Source organism: Aedes albopictus, chromosome 2 (assembly GCF_035046485.1).
Source record: "Aedes albopictus strain Foshan chromosome 2, AalbF5, whole genome shotgun sequence".
Lineage (NCBI taxonomy): Eukaryota > Metazoa > Arthropoda > Insecta > Diptera > Culicidae > Aedes > Aedes albopictus.
The window spans coordinates 263,309,085-263,329,744 of NC_085137.1; the positions used below are offsets into that span (position 1 = coordinate 263,309,085).

A 20,660-nucleotide genomic window follows, 5' to 3' on the forward strand; every position below is an offset into this window, starting at 1 on the left:
ACAGTATAAAACTTTTGCAGGTATTTATTTTTCTAAAACATTTATGAAAACCTACAAATTTTCATAAATTCTTTAAAATTTAAGCAACAATTTATAAAGTTTTTAATAAATTTATTGCAAAAAGCTTCAAATTTCATGCTTTCTGGAGAAATCTGTATAACATTTCAAAATTCTGTATTTTTCTGTACTCTATATCTTGTCTGTATAGAAGGTCAAAAATCTGTATAATACAGAAAAATCTGTATATCTGGCATCTCTGACCCCAATATACGACCAGGGTTAAGTATAGACACTATAGATTCCATAAACTCGCGGAGACATGATTGAGCAATACGATTTTAGTGTGTTTTACTATGAATTTAGAGTGTACCAAGCAACAGCACACGAATGCACGACGGATAGGGTGATGACCATTGTTTTGGCATTAAGTTAATGCAATTTGGAACGTTATTTTCATAAACATTTTTTGGCTTAACTACAAGAGATAGAGTTTTGGTGTCAAAGAAACATTTTTAGGGAACAAGTTCGTGCATGTTTTGTAGAAACTTTTTTAACAAAAGCTTTATTTTCATATTTAAATCATCAAAAATGTCCAAAAAAGAGTCGATTTTTTCGACCAATTTTGCATTTTTTTTTAATTTAAGGCCTTTTAAACTATTTTTACAAAGTTTACGCCCAAGAGACTAAAAAAGTAGAAGTAATTAGCTTTCAATTCGTGCGCTGAGAAAGTTTGTACGATTGATAGTTTTGTAGATATAGGACTTCAAAGATAACCAAAAATTAAAAACTTAAAATGTGATTAACTCACTTAGCAGTGATTTCCGACCCTATGTTCCATGGGAACTTTTTCATCTCTCATCAAAACCTATCAGCTCTGAAAATATCCAAAACCCGGAACCAAACACCCTGTATATTGTTGCATAAAAATCCAATGTAAAATATATAGTATAGCGAACCATTTCATTACAATACACTTTATTGTAGCTGGTGCACTGTATGGTGCAGGAATGGTTTTCACCAAACACCCTATGGTTTGTTTATATTCGGGTGGCCATTTTATATGGAAAACGGGTTTCACTGCTATTTTTATGAATAAAGCTGTATATATTCACTAGTTTTGATTTGCAAGCAATAATTTCTCACATTGAACTAATTAGATTGAGTTTTAGTGTTTGGCCCAATGTCACCCCCTAGAAGGGATGGAATTGGACCAATTTTGATTATGCTATATTATTGTTAAAATTAAAGTTGAAGCATTTATACTTTCAACAATCCTAAGCAACATAAAAATAAACGTGTCTACCGAATATCGATTTGCTGTTTAGAGAATATATGACTCTGTCATTTTGAAATTCTCTTTTTTTGTAAAATTTCTGCATTTATATTATTACTTAAACGATTCAGATAAAAACATTTCGTTTCGTCGGTCCATTATGTCCCGAAGTAAAGGATTTTCTTATTATTATAAATAAATGTAACAAGATTAACTTTTTTTTAAAATTTATTTTAACGATGTGGTCTATGAAGTTCATGTAGTTTGTATTTCAATGATAGTTTTTGGTATGGCTAGAACTGTGTAATGTTTTTTTTTGTACTATGCAACCAGATGATGGTGTATGTGCAGCAATTTTGTTGAAACTACTGTATGCTCTAGTGCGATAGTGTAATTTCAGGGTCCAATGGTTTCTAGAACCTTAAATAAAATACAATGGTAAGCAATACGTGTTTTCTGATAGTCATAAATGTTGAAGTATTACTTTGTAACTGTAAACACAGAGGTTGATTGTGCGTTAGACAGCGTATTGGCAGCAGTATCTTCATCAGCGATACCCTCAATATCTTCACGCTCCTCCTCTTCGTCGATAATACTGATGTCGTGTAGTGATGGCCGATGACTTCTTCGCCAGCCTGGAATGAAGCATAAATAAAAATTTGAAACAGCGGTAGTTTTCAAACATTTGATTTTGTATGAACGTTTTAATTATCCAACGTACTTTTACTGAACGGAAAATTTCATAAATCTATTGTAATTGCAATGGATCACTAAAATAACTAAAACGGCCGCTATGAAAAGAACAGATAGCGCCACCGTAGCCTTGTGTGTTTGACGTAACTCGACTGCTGTCACCGTGTTACAGTTCATATACGGTGGCGCTTTTGTTTTGATGCGGTGAATAGCGAAAAAGTTGGCTACAATGATCCATTCTAAATAACATGTAGATGAAATGTGAGTGAGGCAGCAAAAAAAAACGTGCCACTCTGTCACTTTTGACGCATTTGACTCACGCAAAAACGGCTACGCTCAAAAATGTGTTCGGCCTGCACATTTTTAGTAAACATCCATGCCGCACATGACTGTGTTGGAAACACACAGTCCTTACGATCGAAAAATACGTCGTCTTCCGGATTTGGAGTTTGGACAACCAGTATTCGTAAAGATGAAACCTGACCAAGGAAGTGTTTACGGGCGGGGGAATGTGACGACGAGTACCCCTCGACAAATACCAGTTGCAATGAACCACAGGGATCGTTTGCAGCGTATTCTTCCACGCGACTCTCGATTGATCATAATTCTTAATCGTTTACAATCAATGAATCAAAATTCAACCATCGCGCAACAATAACGACAATGTCGCAATCTAAATTTGTTGCGACATTCTACCCAATGCGACATAGGTATGTCCCAACTTGAACAGAATAAGACAAAGATCGTACACCACGAGTTTAAAGATTTTTAAGGCTTGCATTGTGATTTTCGAGCGGTAACTTCGAGTCGGTTAACACTGCAACGCTGCTGAAGATGTATCATCAAAAAAGTTTGATTTTGGGTTGGTAATAATTGATTATTCACGAGTTGAAAAGTACGCAACAAATTCAGCTTCCGTTTTGTCTGCAACAAAAATGTTTGAGATCATGTCATTATCTGTTACCAGTTGGGATAAAGAGTAATCGCCGCGTCTTCTTTGTTGCTTGTTTTGTGCCTCTTTTGTCTGACAATTCTCTTCACTGAGCAATAATCATTAATCTTATTTTTAGTAATTGCTGCAAATTACCTTCTGGAGGCTCCAGCATGGGTTTCGTCTTTTTCAGCAACTTTGTACCGCTTATGGAAATCAGTAAGGCTCCCAAAGGAGCGGATAGAATAATACTAAGGATGCAGAAGTTTTTCACCAATTCTGCTAAGTGCTTTTCTTCCTCTGATCGATGTTGGGAAGCTACTGCTTTTAGTGCGACAGGTCCAAGAGCTGCTTGTACCGTTGCTTTCGACATCCAAGAGATTGCGACAAAAATCTGAAAATAAACAGAAATGAAACATTTGTCATAATAACAATAAAACAATTCGACGAAATTTTGGACACTGTTTTTGATGAAACGAAATGTGACAAGTTCAACGAATAGCATTGAGTTTTTTTTTATTTCAATAAGGACGATACAAATCGTCGGTTTCCTGCAATAGGGTCACAACTCAAAAAATGTAAATTTTCAGAATGAGCGTTTGAAAATTGGCAATGTTGAAGCACCTTCTGCATGTTCATTTATTTCTCTCATCATTTGGCAGAAGTAAACGAATTTTGATTATTGTATCATGGAAAGGGACTAACGGACTATCTGTTTCATGAATTTTGGATTACTATTTTTCAACTACTATTGAAAAAGTTGACTGATTTCAAGTTGTGCCTTTAATGCGGAAAATTTGTGAAAATGAGAAAAACTCGCGTTTCTCAACGAATTTTGGAACGGGTCTTTGTGAGATGAAATTTTACATAGTTTTTCATCATTTGCCTTCAAAATCTCAAAAATGACAAATTTTGAGTTGTGCCCCTATTGCAGGAAACCGATGAAATATTATTTTTCTTTTATTCCTTTTTTTTTGCACCATTTTTGATTCCCTGCAGATTTTTTTTTTCACACCTCAATATGTTCCCCGTTTCCACCAGTTTTAGCATACATTATTGGTTCGTTTCGCTGCAAGAATTTTTCAGCGTCGCTTACACTTTTTGGGTGGTGCGGTTTGTTTACTTGTTACTTCCTTTGGTGTTTGACGTGCGAACCAATATTTTAAATGATAGAACATTTGTGTATTGTACAGCAATGCTTATAACACCAAATCAAATGTAATTCATTGCATTGCAGTAACTATGCCTTCAACTGAATTCGATAGCCAAGTAATTTTACAAACGAATTTGCGCTACTGTTACTTTCAAATGGATTTAATCACTGGCGAAACATGACTCATGAAAAAAAAACCTGTAACTCATAAAACGTATTTCATCATGGTTGAAAACAGAATTGCGCGAGGTGCTATCACCGACGAACCACCGACGTGACAGCTAGAACAAATAAATTCAAATTTCTTGCTCATGATGCTATGATAAAAAATAGTCGAACACTACCGCCACCTCTATAACGGTTCGCGATGGTTTGCTAGCATGACCACAAACCCCCATGTGTTGATATAGGAAAAGGTTCGCGTTTGCGCTGATTTGACAGAAGCGTTCACTCGCTTTGCTGGCCGACGTTAAATTGAGAGAGGCCAGCTATGAAACACCACTGTCACGTCGGTTCGTCGGTGATGCTATCTCATTTTATGTTATAACTTAATCCGTTTCCAATTCCGTGAGCAGCAGAACTTGAGCCCGGCTCGTCGCATAACACCTTCCAGGGCAATGTTGAATAGTAGGCAGGAAAGTCCATCACCTTGTCGTAGTCCCCGTCAAGCTTCGAATGAACTGGATAGTTCATCCGAAATCCTTACGCTGTCCTGCACACCGTCCATCGTTGCTGTTGTAAGTCTGGTAAGCTTCCCGGGAAAGCTTGTTCTCGTCCATGATTCTCCATAGCTCTGTGCGGTCGATACTGTCGTATGCCGCCTTGAAGTCGATGAACAGATGGTGCGTTGGGACCTGGTATTCACGGCATTTATGGACGATTTGCCATACGGTGAAGATCTGGTCCGTTGTCGAACGGCCGTCGATGAATCCGACTTGGTGATTTTTCACGAACTCATTTACTTTAGGTGAAAGACGACGGCAGATGATCTGGGATAGTGCTTCGTAGGCGGCATTCAAAATGGTGATTGCTCGAAAGTTCTCAAACATGAACTTGTCGCTTTACTTGTGGATGCGACAGATAATCCTTTCCTTCCACTCCTCCGGTAGCTGTTCGGTTTCCCAGACTTTGACTACTAACCGGTGCAGACAGGTAGCCAACTCTTCCGGGCCCGATGCGATACCATCATTACCAGCCGCTTTGTTGCTTTTGAGCTGGTGGACGGCATCCTTAACTTCCCTCAGCGTGGGAGTTGGTTCGTTCCCTTCCTCTGCTGCGCCAACATAGTAATTTCCTCCGCTGGCTTGATCCCCCGTGCCTACATTCTCTTCGCCATTCAGGTGCTCGTGCTTTCGATCGCCTCACGTTTGTCCGTCAGGAAGCTCTCGTCCTTATTCCTACAGATTTTTGCTTGCGGCACAAATCCTTTGTGGGATGCGTTGAGCTTCTGGTAGAACTTACGTGTTTCTTGTGAACGACACAGCACTCCACTTGATCCTCAACCTACACATTCTTTCGTCGATCGTCCACCAACCAATCACGTGCCTCTGCATGTCACCCATCACTATAAAAGCTGTTCCCAGTGTAACCTGTGGTTACAATTTTGTGTACTTTAATTTTAGTGTGCATTTTACCCACATACACCACCGTGTTTTGCATCATTTTAATTTGTTTATTTTTATATTTTTTTTATTAGAAATTAGTTTAGTTAGAATGTAGGGTATTTAAATTCGTTTGTATTGTACCGGTGAGTCATTTGACCCCCAATCTCCCCCTCATTGCACACATCGGCAGAAGCAACAGCAGCAGCAGAAACAATCGAGTGCGGTGTGTGGCTGTTTTGTTTTGATGAAACAAGGGAGAAAGTTACGAACCACGTAGTGCGACGGACGCATTTTACAACCCGTTTTTATCACCTAGTAAAGGAGTGAAAAAGTGCCGTTTTCGCGCGGAATGTGCAAGATGGTTGTTCCTAGCATCGTCGGGAGTGAATACACCAAAAAAGGTTCCCCCGAAACATAGTGCCGGCCCGTGGTTCGGGAACCAAAGTGCAGTGCAAAAGTGCAGTGCTAGGGTGAAGACCACCGCCATTTGCGGTTCGCCAAGCGTCCAATATCCCACCGTCTTCGCTACACGGGCTCAGTCAATAGAGCTTTGTCTCGCCCGTGTAGCTAAAAGTCAAGGAAGACGAAGACAGGTAGGTACAAAGGGGCGTACCACCTGTGATAGTTCACCGCGGTGACTATCGGAACTGTCTACGGCGAGTAGGCAGTTCGGTGTTTTACACCACCGTCGCTGAGGGGGTTCCAACAAAGGAGCTAGTCTCACCCCCTTGGCTAATTAGCAAAGGATAGTTTTATTGCCCAAGAAGAAAAGTGAGAAGAAGAGGAAAGAAGAAGAAGAAGAAGGAAGCTCCGCATAATCCGTGCAGGAGCGAAGCCAGCGACGACCACCACCACCGTTTTGCAGCAAGGGCCCCAACGAGTCGACCGAAGCCAAAGTGCCTTGGGGAGAACGGGGCAAAAGGTTAGATTAAAATATAAGTATTTAAAATTGAAAATTATTTATTTTACGAATTAATTTCATCCGAAATCCAGAATTTAGTGGAGGTACCCTGCTTTAGGCCGCCCTGCCCGGTAACAGCGGGTAAGGGCTGAAAGCGTCTCCTTACACCAGCAATATAGCCACAAAATCATCAAGTTATTAATAGAATACGGTCGATAAATCAGTATATGATATGTTTCAGCTAAAAATGCTGTCAGTTTTCTAATTTTCGAAGCAGTTTGCTAATATTTCAGTAAAATGTTTTAATCAATCTCAGCAAAAACATTGTGTTTGCTGAAATATTATTAGGAATTGCCGTTCGGAGTCAGAAAATATTTCTGCCGCGCTTGAGAATCTATTTTAGGTGTGTATATATATACACTTATTTATGATTTAGGGTTTCGGTAATATTTTCAACTGAACTCGGATTGTAAATCACAAAATTGTCCTTCTGTGAAAAGACATAACTTTTTACTGAGTATGGCAACTGCAACAACTGAACTACAGTAATTTAAAATTTCTACGGTGACGGCCATTTGAATTGTCATTTCTTCGTAACTGCGTACTGCGATGGAAGAAAAACGGTTTCTTGGATGATTCAGGCAAGGAATTCTCCATGCATCAAGATAGGCCGAGAAATTCCTTCTGAACTGCAAACAGCCCTTATAGCAGAACTGAAAAATATCAGACTTCTCAGTTGACTGTTCGAGCACCTTCACTAAAACAGGAGGCCGATCAATATCAAGACGATACTGAAAAGCTAACCCAAGCAACCAAAAGTTCGGATAAAATAGCATGTTTGGGCTTAATCAGCTATTCGAAGGTATATGAATAGCATTCTATTCAGCTCACTTTTTAAGTAATTAACCGAACTTCAGTTCACATAAAGTACACTTGTGTCGCTGAAAGGAACGCTATTCAGCTTAAAAATAAACTTCGAAAAAATAAAAAAAAATGTTTAGTCCACAAAAGTAATTTATTATTAAGAAGAACCATTAGTTCATGCGGAATCCAAATTGACTAATACCTTGAAATAATTTTTGATGTTTTTTACTTACTGAGATTTGAACTCGGGATCTCCTCGATGAAAGTCGGTGCCTAACCACTACTCCATGTATGTGTTGTTATGCACTGTGGGATTTTACTCAATGTGCTGATATCATATAGTAGAGCTCAATCAGGTTCGCGTGTGAACTTTCCCTGAACTTGGAATAGTTTTTGAAGTCGAAAGTTCGAAAGAAGTTCACGTGGAACTTCTTGTGAACTTACGCAGTTTGACATTTTCAGTTTGTTGTGGTTCGCAGTGCAAAGCAATAAATTAAGGCCAGTGTATCGACTTCAAGAAAAGATTATAAGTTTTCAGCTTGGTTTTCAGTGAATACGATTGCGTCGATTACCGGTGCGCTGCAGTGATAAGTGAGACGGGTGTGAAAACATCCAGCAAAGCTGGAAAATTTTTGTGCGCAGCCGAAAAACCCCCGGCGGCATCCTGGGGGAACAGTTTTCCGCTGCGGGGGCAGCCTTTGAGCCACACAATACGGATCCTTTGCGTTGATTACAAGTAAGTACGTTCAAATATTATAGTGGAACAAAGTGTACTTGTGAAATTAACACAAGCTGTGGCTGCTGGGCTCGATTTCCGAGTGATTCAATTGAATGAGAACTTCTCCCCGGCCCCGCTGTCGCCGAAGTTCAAGTGAAGTTCACTTTTGGTACGGTTAATATTTATCCGAACTTTCAGTAGTAAGTTCAAAACAAGTTCGAAACAAGTTCGGAACGGATGATTTCAAGTTGTTGGAATATGTTCAAATGAACTATATTTGAATTTTAAAGGCACGCAAAAGTTCAACATGAGTTCGGTTAATATTTAATTGAACTCTGTTTTAAAGTTCAACATAAGTTCTTGTAGATATTTGCTTGTTCTTACCTGGGTGTTGACCGGTCGACGTTCAAGTTGGGAAAGAGAGAGTTCGATGGGTGCAGAGTAGTTTTATTTCTTTGTTGTCACTAATACAAATTGAACTGTCACAAATACAGACGAACAGAGCAAAGTAGTTCAGAATAGGGTGGTACAAAAGTATGTATTTTCTAACTTCTTACATATTCCCCCCGCCACTGGAATCTTCAAATGGAAGTAAGCATAATTTACCAACGGACCGTTTGGTTTCACCTTTAGATGTCAAGAGAGTAGCCACCCTAACCCGTCCATCAGGTCTAGGATGTACCTTAATAACGCGGCCCACAATCCAAGAAAAGGGGGGTAGGCTCTCGTCCTTGACTAGGCAGAGTTGTCCGACTTCTAAGTTAGGTTGGTGGATAGAGTTCTTCTTTGCTCTTTGCTGAAGATTGTTGAGGTATTCCAGTTTCCATCGATTCCAGAATAGTTGTAGATTTTTCTGCACCTCTTCAAATCGTGAAAGCCGATTAGTCGCTGTTTGAGATACATTTCGATCTGGTAACGCTGTAATTGGACCTCCTATCAAAAAATGTCCAGGAGTTAAAGGCTCCAAGTCTTGTGGGTCATTTGACATAGGAGAGATTGGTCTGGAGTTGAGAACTCCTTCGATCTGCTTCAGAAGAGTTAGCATCTCTTCGTATGTAGGAATGCTCGATCCCAGTACACGCTTCATATGATGTTTGATGCTTTTTATGCCAGCCTCCCAAATTCCACCGAAGTTTGGCGAGCGCGGAGGTATGAACTGCCAGTTGATCCCTTCAGTCACGCAAAATTTTTGGATTTCCGGTTCCACTTGTGCTGCAAACGTTGCACTGATGTCTTTTAACTCGTTCTTAGTTCCCACAAAGTTGGTGGCATTATCACAAAATATGGTACTGCTCACTCCACGTTGGCTACAGAATCGTCTAAGAGCAGCAATGAAGGATGCACTCGATAGCCCGCTCACAAGTTCAATGTGAACAGCTCGTGTGCTCAAACAAATAAACAGCGCTACATAGACTTTCAAAGACTTATTAGTGCGTACCAAATTTTCTTTTATGATGAACGGACCGCCGAAATCAACTCCGCAGAACTGGAATGGCCTAGCCGGATTAAGACGTTCACTTGGAAGTTGACCCATCACTTGTTGAAGAGTTTTAGGATTATTTTTGAAGCATGTGATACACTGGTGTACAACTCTACGAGCTAGATTCCTTCCATGGATTGGCCAAAACCGTAGTCGCATTAGGTACAACAAATTCTGGGCTCCAACATGTAGATGTTTTTGATGATAGGCTTTTGCTATCAACACAGATAGATGACATTTTGTTGGCAGTATGATTGGATGTTTTTGATCGAGACTAATTCCCGCAGCTTGAAGTCTTCCGCCCACTCGGATGACTCCGTTGTCATCCAAGAAAGGGCAGAGGGTTAGAAGTGAACTGTGTTTCATAACAGGTTTGGCGATTTCCAAGCATTTAGTTTCCTGCGGAATGTTTTTTTTTATTGTTATTATTATTATTATTATTCATGTAAATTTCAACTTAATGCTAATTCATCACTCACCTGTGGAAAGTATTTTTTCTGCACCATTTTTATGACTTTAATTTCTGCTGTCTTTAGCTCCTGAATTGTCAAATGCTTCAAAGACCTACTTTCTGGCTTGAGTCGGCAGTTATTCGTAAATCGTAAACAATATGCTGTTACACGTTTCAGATATTCGTAGCAGGAAAACCGTTCAAAAAACAAATCTTCGTTTTGTGGGCTATTTTCTTGAACAACTTCACAACAAACTAATTTAGCCGTTTGAGGTTCTTGTGACCATGGTTCATTGTGTTCCAATAAGAAATCTGGTCCGTGCCACCAGACAGAACTTTCGATGAGTTTCTTGGTAGATACGCCCCTTGTTATTAAATCCGCAGGATTTGCTTTTGAGCGTACATAATGCCAGTCAACTGGTGAAGATTTCTGCTGGATAACTTGGACACGAGACGATACAAATTTCGGCCATTTATTCGCTGGTTTGCTGATCCAATCGAGAGTCACTTGCGAATCCGTCCAATAGTGAACTGCTCCAATTGAAATATTCATAGCTTGTATGACCTTCCCAATCAACTCTACCAACAATACGGCTGCTCGTAATTCCAATTTAGGAGCGGTATTATTTTCGTTTTTCGATTTCTCATTTGAAGGAGCGATCCTAGATTTCGAACATAACAGTTGTACGTCCACCTGATCCTCGTTGAAAGTCCTTACGTACACTACTGCTCCGTAGGCTCTCTTTGCTGCATCAGCAAATCCATGAAGTTCAACGGAATAATCTCCTACAACAACTCGACGCTCCATTGTTACCTCGCTAAGCCCATTAATCTGTTGGAAAAACCATTGCCACCGCTGCTTAACATCATCTGGTAGTTCTTCGTCCCAGCTTAGTTTTTGCATCCAAATATCCTGCATTAGTAATTTTCCATTAACCACAACGGGAGAAAGCAGTCCTAAAGGGTCAAAAATGCGCTGTACCTCTGACAGCACATTTCGCTTAGTTATTGTTTCGTGATTAGTTATCTCGGTAGCGAATCCAATTGTATCCCGTTGAGGATTCCAACGAAGCCCTAAAATCTTGACGAATTTGTCGTTCGGTTCTTCTATCGGAATGTTGGATTCCCATTTATGCAGTTCAAAACCTGCACTGCTGAGAATTACGTCGAGCTGTTTTTTAATCAAAATCAATTTCTCCAGATTGTTTAGTCCGGTCAAAACATCATCCATGTAAAAATCGTTCTCTAATACTTCACAGGCTTCGGGGTACTGGTTGGCGAACTGTCTTGCTAGCTCTTTTAAACATCGTGCTGCTAGAAAGGGGGCAGAACAGGTACCATAGGTTACAGTATTCAAACAATATGTACCAACTGCATCGTTGGGAGAGAAGCGCCATACTATCAACTGTAGCAACCGATCCTTTTGATTTACCACGATTTGCCTGAACATTTTCTTTAAATCAGCCGTGAACACGTACTTGGGCCAACGAAACCTCAAGAGAATGTCGAATATGTCAGATTGAATCGTAGGTCCTGTCATTAGTACATCGTTCAATGATAGCCCACTAGAAGTTTCGGCCGAACCGTTAAAAACCGTCCGAAGTTTAGTCGTTGCACTTTCAGGCTTCAGAACGGGGTGATGAGGGAAGTAAAATGTTGACTCTGTTGTTGTCAACTCATCGTGTTCGACCAACTGCATATGGCCGAGTTGGAGGTAAGCTTGCATGAATGAGACATATTCCTCTTGGAGTTGGGGATCTCTATGAAACCTTTTTTCCAATTGGAAAAGGCGATTTAACGCTGTAACTCGAGATTCACCTAATAGTTTAGGGTTCTGTTTAAATGGTAGCCGAACCACGAAACGTCCATTAGCATCTCGTTCAGTAGTGCCGATAAAATGTTGCTCGCAGAGAGCCTCTTCGTCCGTCCATTCTCGTACGTGCAAGTTGATTACATTTCCGTTCATGAATCGAGTGACCTATAAAATCCAAATAGTCCTATTTCTGTTTGATTCTTCAAATTTAGGTTAAAATTACCTCTCTACTCATATTCATACGGGTGATATCACCACCGACTAGCCATCCAAAAGCAGTATTTTGAATGGACGGAAGGTTCTGGGATAGTCTTGTGTTCCCATCCCTCAGTATATCGAACATTACTGCAGCTCCTAGCAACAAATCTACTGGGCGTCTTAGATAGAACTCAGGGTCGGCCAGATTTACTTGTGATAGATCCCAATCAGCAATATCAATGTCCTGTTGCGGTAGTGGACTAGTAATTATGTCTGTCACCAATACCGGGATCGTTTTTTGATAATCCGAAGCTTTTGCTTTAATGGTAATATATGCTTTCTGGTCCAATCGGTGAGGCATGTTCCCGAATCCAAGAACTCTTTCCGAAGCATTTGTTGTTCTGGCGCCACAACGCTTAATGACATCAGAAGAGGCCAAATTAGTCTGCGAGCCTGTGTCTAACAGCGCACGACATGAAATGGGAGCAGCATCACCAGCTGATATTAGGACGGACGCTGTTGGAAGTAGTGATTTGCTGGACGAATAATTACACATTACTTGATGGTCTGCGAAATTTTATTTTGAAAAAGAAAAAAAAATAACAAAGCAGTTTCATTGCAGTTGTTCATGTTCCAATAGGATTTGAATCTACTCACTGCGTTCAATCTGACTGGATTCTTGATTGCTTGATCTCTGGGCATTTGACTTCTCACGGTGGATTGAGGTATGATGTTTGCCTCCACATTTGAAGCATCCACGATTGCGACACTGTTCTGCGCTGTGATTGGGTTTCAAGCAGTTAAAGCATAGCATGAAGCGTTTAATTAGCTTAACTTTATCCTCCAACGACTTCTGTTCAAACCGGTGACATTTTCCGATGTAGTGTTCGTCTCCACACGCGATGCATCCTTGCTGTGTCGTTCTAACGGCCATAGAACGAATTTCCGATCGAACTTTTTTATGCGAATAAACCTGTGGATCTGTAGATATTTTTCGCTTTGTCGGCATGGAATCCAACATCTGACATCGGTCGTAGATAAACTGCTCCAGTTGGTCGTAAGGCGGCGGGGTTGTTCCGGATGCTGATGATTCCCATTCTCTGCGCGTCGTCACATCGAGTTTGTTTGCCATGAGGTGAATAAGCATTGCGTCCCAGGATTCCACAGGTTGTCCCAGAATTTGTAGGCATCGTAGATTTTTCCGAGCAGAATCAAATAATTTCCGCAATGCACTGGCCGATTCATCCTCGACCCGAGGCAACTCGAACAGCTCTCGCGTGTGCTTCTGTACTAACAATTTCGGATTGTTGTACCTTTTGACCAGCAAGTCATATGCGATGTCGTAATTTGTGTCAGTGGTAGGAAGCGAGTCAATGATTGCCAAAGCTGCCCCACGTAGGGACAGCTTCAGGTACTCAAACTTTTGGATAACAGCGAGAGATGGGCGATTATGAATTAAAGCGTTAAACTTATCGTACCATTCGAGCCAATTTTCATTAGCTCCGGCGAATATGGGCAAATCAACTGAAGGGAGTCGCACATTATCTCTCCCAAATGATGCGGACGCTGCCCTCTTGCTTGCTATTGTTCTTTCAAACAGTGCCAAGCCAGTCACGTACTGTAGATCGATCTCTTCACGTTTTTCAAATTCTTCTGGGAACCATTGCTCCAACCAACTCTGTCCTTGATCGAAGCTCTTGTAGCACTCCTTCAACATTTCCCTTCTTGTTTCTAGGGAACAAACATCGTTCTTGTAGGCGTCGATGTTGTTGACAATAGATCTCATCCTTGCGACCGCATGATCACGTTGCATCTCAAACCGTTCCTGCTCCGACTGAACCACTATAATTGGTTGGTTACCTTCGCCGTCGTTTATCATGATTGAACCTGGGTGATTGTAGATGATATTATCAATATATTAATACTGTTTTTAATATGATTAAAAAACATCAATTTTCCTCACAAGCTAAATGTTTGTCTTATATGATTTGTGTGGCCCACATGTCACTTCTTTTTCAAATCAGATGTCGTTAACCCGCATGTTAACCTCAAAATGTATTCAAATTAGATTTATGGGAGATTCTCGTTGGATTTCAGTGGCCCGCGTGCCTCTTTCTCACTCATGTATGAACGACCCACGCGCCGTTTTCAAAACTTTTGTTTTTGTCTTATAGGATTTGTGTGACCCACACGTCACTTCTTTTTCATATCAGATGACGTTAACCCGCATGTTAACCTTAAAATGTATTCACACTAGATTTATGGAAGATTCTCATTGGATTTCAGTAGCCCGCGTGCCTCTTTCTCACTCATGTATTAACGACCCACGCGCCGTTTTCCAAACGTTTTTTTTTTTTTCTTTTCTGCGTCATTTTCTCTTTTGAGGTTAGTTGACGCTTTGCAATTAAATATCGATAAGATTTGTTTAAACGAAGATCAAACCAATCTCACACAATGAATTGAATTTTAGGCGATCAATCTGATTCTTTTCCTCTTTTAATAGTTGCTCTGCCATATCCGGCTCGAAGGACCATTTTATGTAGATATTTGCTTGTTCTTACCTGGGTGTTGACCGGTCGACGTTCAAGTTGGGAAAGAGAGAGTTCGATGGGTGCAGAGTAGTTTTATTTCTTTGTTGTCACTAATACAAATTGAACTGTCACAAATACAGACGAACAGAGCAAAGTAGTTCAGAATAGGGTGGTACAAAAGTATGTATTTTCTAACTTCTTACAGTTCTTTTTGAACCTTTTTTCGATTTTAATGTCGTTTTGAAGAGAAGTCAAAAGCTTGTACATGTACTTCCAAGTTCATAAACAATACAAGAGTAACTTTTTGGAGAATTAAGTTCAACGAAACCTGGAATTGAACCGAACTTGAACTTCTGAGTTCGTTCTTCAAGAGGAATCCGAACTTTTGGTTGCTTGGGAAGATATAACTTTTTACACAATCCCATATCACTTTGCGATCTTTGACAATGTTTTTTCAGCACACTTTAGGCTATATTTTATGTTCATATCATAGTAGGGTGGCCCACACTTATATGAAAAACAAAAAAATCGAAAAATGCCAAGTCTTACCTCCTGAATCAGTTGTTTTTGACTCTCAGAATCTACATTCAAAATTTGAGCAAAATCGATTAAGCCTAAGGGGTGCTCAAGACGCTTGAAGTTTGTATGGGAAAACTTGTCTAAATGTATGCAGAAATCTTTAGTTTTCGAATTTCGCCGCCAGGTGGTGCTGTAAGCGTTCAATAAATAAAACCTTTGGTTTTATTGTAGATGACTATATGCCAAAGAACTTTGTCGAAGACCGCGAAGTGATCCAATGTCTGTGAAAAAAGTTATACCACATCCTTAACACGCCCTCAGGTGGTGATTGTTCCCACTGAGTATAAAAACTCAACAATTTTTTTGCTAATCGTTCATCATCGAAAAAGCCGCGATTTGATGTGTTGCATGTACGACTTTGAATCACTTTTATGTTTGGCCATTTCCGGCGGGACACTCGGAACTGGTTTCGGATCACTACCGGTACAGATGCAGGGGATACTCAAAATAACTGGGACAGGTAAAATTTTCACTTTTCTAAAAATGTTCAACTCGCTGTAGCTTTTCGAAAAGCGCATAAAATATTCTCAAATTTTTACTGTAAGTTCATCAACTAGTTGTGTATCAGTGGTCAAAATTTGGAAAAGATCGGGCCATTTTACACAAAGTTATAAAGGTTCTAGAAAAATATATAATTATCCGATAGCCAGCTTTGAGCTGTTATATCTCCGGATTTAATGAACCGAATGCAATGAAATTTTGATCATTTATGACTTATATAATGAGCTATTGAAAAAATGGACTAAACTTAAAATTCTTCACACGAAAGAAAATTGTTTCGATTAGTTTATTTTTCTAATATATAAACAATTTATTCAAAACTTCATCATCGTTTCAAAATTCGAGATAGTAATTATAATTCATTTAAATTCCCTCTAATTGAATTGAACATATTTATGTTTCAAAGAAAAGCAACCAAATAGTCGGTATTAAATTGAAAAAGTACTGGGATGCATATGAAAAATAGATAAATTTACTGGAAAAGCATGGAATAAATGAAATCGTCATAACTTTTTTTTCTGATTAATAATTTCAAATTAAGTCAACTGTTTTTAAAAGTTCATTATATAAGTCATACATGATCAAAAATTCGTTGCATTCGGTTCATTGAATCCGGAGATATAACAGCTTAAAGTTGGCTATCGGATAATTTTACGTTTTCCAAGAATCTTTATAACTTCGTGGAGAATGACTCAATCTCTCCCAAATATGGACCACTGCTACACAACTAGTTGATGAACTTACAGTAAAAATTTGAGAATATTTGATGCCCTTTTCGAAAAGTTACAGCGAGTTGAACATTTTTTGAAAAGTGAAAATTTTACCTGTCCCAGTTATTTTGAGTATCCCCTGTATGTTCTGAGAATATTTTCCTGCTTACTGTTCATAAGGTTATCAAAAACGACGCGATTTAATATGTCGCATGCATGGGTTAAGTTCATTTTTATATTTGGCCACTTCCGGCGGAACAATTGGGACCGGTTCCGGATCACTACCGGTTCCGATATGTTCTAAGAATATTTTTCTGCTTACTGTTCATCAGGATACAAAAAAAGGCACTATTTCATACACGCAGAAAAAAGCATGGTAAAATCAAAAATATTTCAGGTAAACTCAAATAAATTGTCAATTTGTTCTGGCAACAAAAATAAAACTGTTTGGAGCAAATCGAACGTCACATTTGAAGCAAATTCAATCCATTTTTGAAACAAACATGTATTTTCTGACAGGTTATGTTGGAAACAAATGTAAAAAAAAAATGTTTTTTTTTGTGGCAGGTCGGCCCTACGGAAATATTTGTTTTCCAATTAAATTTACAAAATTATTTCCTTCTCTAGAAAAATCCACTTCCCGCGTGGCACTTTCAATGCCAACATCATGTAGATAACATATGCTCCCGAAATCAATGGGATTTCGTGGAAACTTTTGGTGAAACTTGCCTTTTTTGCAAGAGGAAATCTTGTTTAGTGATGCAGCTGGAACTTGAGAGTTTTGTTTATGTTCTCGACGGCGGAGCGTATGTAATGTAGCTAATTGGCTGTAAAACATGTAAACTCATCATTCAATAACTCTTGAGCCAGATGATGAATATTTTTTACGAACTGTTTGAAGTTTTAAGCGTTATTTTTAACAAATAAAAATGGACCTCTCGTCGATCAATTTCACCCGAAATCACGGTATGTTTAATGGCGTTCAGCTGCATGCAAATGTGCTGAAAGTACACCTAATATAGTTTAAAAATAAGTTACATGTTGTGGCACCAATTGTGATTAGATATGCGCATACATACATACATACGTACATTAGCGTGGTTCAAACAATCGTTTTTGCTCCACACCGATTATTTGATTTGTAATCAGATTCTATGCCTTATCCCCCAATGATTGAAAATTGAGAGTGCACAAGCCCTTCAAAGTTTGTATGAGAATTACTATGGGAAAACGATGTTTTTCATTCAATCGACCGTAGTATTTCCCCAAGTGCCCTAGAGGATTAGTTGACCCTTGGTACTCCTAGGCTACTCTATCAGCTACAACTTTGCCGAAGACCGCATTCAAATTGGATGCTTCATTAATTAGTTATCGATTTGTATCCGATAACTCGGTCTGAATTCCTCCTCCTGGCCTACCTGAGCGTTCAAATCTCCTATGATGATCTTGACGTTGTGGTTTGGACAGCGATCGTACTCGCGTTCGAGCTGCGCGTAAAATGCGTCCTTGTCATCATCAGTACTTCCGGAGTGTAGGCTGTGCACATTTATTATGCTGAAGTTGAAGAATCGGCCCTTGATCCTCAACCTGCACATTCTTTCGTCGATCGGCCATCAACCGATCACGCGTCTCTGCATATCACCCATCACGATGAAAGCTGTTCCCAGCTTGCGTGTGTTGCCGCAGCTCTGATAGATGGTATGATTACCTCTAAACGTCCTCACCATGGATCCTGTCCAACACACCTCTTGCAGCGCTACGATGCCGAACCCGCGGTCCTTCAGTAGATCGGCGAGTATGCGGGTGCTCCCAATGAAATTGAGAGATCGGCAGTTCCACGTACCGAGTTTCCAATCGCAAGTCCTTTTTGTTCGCTGGGGTCGTTGCCGTTGGTTCGTATTATTCTGTTGCTGATTTTCCGTTAGGCATGGTACACTAATTACGTAACGCAAAAATTGGCCGTTTCAGACCCCCTCCCTCCCCCCATGTAACGCTTTTTGTATGAAAAGCCATTTTTTTTGTATGGATCGTAACGCTAAGCTAGACTCCCCCCCTCCTCCTATGGCGTTACGTAATTTGTGTTCGATGCCTTACAATGGTTTTTTACGGCTGGCTCGTAGGGCCTGACATCAACTCCCTACTTTCCGGAGGAACATAGTGCACAGTTGAGCTTAGAGTCCTTCCCTGGCACTCAGACGTGATCAGCCGCCCCTAACATGGGGATCAGACGCTGTTGTGAGCCGCTTCTCCTGAAGAACAGACGCTCAGGTTTGCCGAAGCAAACTCCCCCTTGCCTGTCAGCCTATGACGAAAGTTCTCACCGGGGATGGTTACCCGATCTTCCTTAAGGTTACTCATAATTGTGATTACATAAACCATAAATGGACAATTTGCATTATTTTTAAGAAAGTATTGGACATTTTGAGTTCCGTTCAAAAGGAGGGTCAAATTCGGAAGGTACGTTGTTAGTACATGCAGAATACCTTAACATCGGGAAGGCTCACGAAGATTTTCGAAAAAAAAAACCAGCAGGATACCTGTTTACTAAGAATTCATCAAGTACGTGCAAAATCCCGTCAGATACGCTCACTTAACGATCTTCATTTTAATTTTATGAAAAGTGTCATGCCAGCTAGATGAATATTGTTAATAGGAACATTTCGTGTCTTAGCTTATAGTATCTAAAGTCTAAACTGAACTGAACGTGCAGAAATTATGTTATTAAACCATTACCTTTTCTTTAACATTTAGCTTATCACCAAATGCAATTCCAACAGTCACAGCGATTCGGACGATAATGCATACATAAATGCAACCAGTTCCGATTGCTACCATATGCGGATCCAGTTCACGTATCTGTAAAAGAAATTATGAGCATTTAATAGTACCGTCAACCCCCGTTGGTTTGACCTAATCTAAATTGAACATTTTTTTTATTTAACCCCCTCTAATCTGCACATCGTTTAAACTAAAAATGGTTCAAACGTCATTCTGCTCATGGAACGGGGTGAAACAAAACGCAGATTTAAAACAAAACAGCGAAAAGGGTTACCATCAATGTGTTTTTAGATGCCCACAGGGTTAATAAGAAGTTCAAATTAAAAAATGAACCCCGTTGGTTTGCATGAGGTGTCGTTCAAACCAACGGGGGTAGACGGTAAAACTGTATTTTGCCTTCCTTCCAAGCTGAAGAACCGACCACTTGGTTTAAGATATCATCGTCGTAATTGAAATTTTGAAAGCAGTTTCCTCTATCAAGGTATAAATGTCAATGAAAATGTATTCACTGTATTCGATTCTCCATCTCTCCATGAAAATTTGTGTTTTTTGGTCAAGAAAAATGCTTACGAAATTTTAATGATGATGGTGATATCAATGATGAATTCTTCAACCTTAAAGCCTCTTAAATATAAGCAAGTAATAATAATAACAATAATACTTTGCCTTTCTGTACTTATTACCTTAATTGAAGCACCGGTTATCCCAAACAATATGGGTTCGAATATCATCCAAAATATTTCAAACGCAGTTGAAACAGGATTGTCTTCAAGATCCCATCCTTCTCCGCACCAAAAGCATGAAGCTGTAAATGCGGCAAAAACTACACCAAGAGGACCAGCCCCTTCAAAGTGTATTTTTTCACTCCCAAAAACGGCCAATAAACCTCCTCCGAACAACATCAGAGTACGAATAGGAACTACATAGGCATCTCCTTTTTCCGGAACATATTTACATAAGAAGCCCCAAAATACGCCAAATCCAAGGCCACCGAGAACACAAACCGGAGCTTGTGCAATTTGGAAAGCCAATCCTTGTTGTGTGAACATGATACTTGAAATAATTCCAAAGACTGCTACTGATGCTGCATCGTCAATACCGGCTACTGCAATAATTAATGTTGGAATTCCTTTGGCAACACCGTAGCCTTTGGTTCTCAGTCTGAAGAGACAAGGTACAACCACAGCAGGAGATACTGCAGATATAATTGAACCCAACATCATGCTCCACATCCAAGGGAGATCGAGGAAGTAATGTGTCAACACTCCTATTAATAAAAACTCCACAGTCCACGGAATGAGACCTAGTTTCAAGATGGTGACGTATACTTTTTTGAACGCTTTCGGGTCCATTTCCAAGCCGGCACGAGTCAGAATGATAACGAGTGCAAATTTTCTTAGTTCAGCGGTAACTTTTGTGAATTCACCGTCAAGGTTGACCCATCCGACATTCTGCAAAAATATTAATAGTTCAAACTCTATT

General features: G+C 39.7%; 1 protein-coding gene across 7 annotated transcripts in view; it reads right to left on the reverse strand.

Moving 5' to 3' along the window:
• Positions 1 to 1,483: 1,483 nt before the first annotated feature.
• Positions 1,484 to 20,660, reverse strand: part of LOC109411550 (sodium/hydrogen exchanger 9B2) — a 113,829-nt gene continuing 94,652 nt past the window's right edge. For all 7 annotated transcript variants that reach the window (XM_019685088.3, XM_062851710.1, XM_019685089.3 and 4 more), the window contains exons 6-10: positions 19,862 to 20,629; positions 19,134 to 19,256; positions 3,054 to 3,291; positions 1,758 to 1,908; positions 1,484 to 1,693 (exon numbers count right to left, since the gene is read on the reverse strand). In XM_019685088.3, the coding sequence (XP_019540633.1) occupies positions 1,687 to 1,693; positions 1,758 to 1,908; positions 3,054 to 3,291; positions 19,134 to 19,256; positions 19,862 to 20,629 (1,287 nt within the window). In that variant the 3' untranslated portion in view covers positions 1,484 to 1,686. The remainder of the gene's footprint in view (positions 1,694 to 1,757; positions 1,909 to 3,053; positions 3,292 to 19,133; positions 19,257 to 19,861; positions 20,630 to 20,660) is intronic.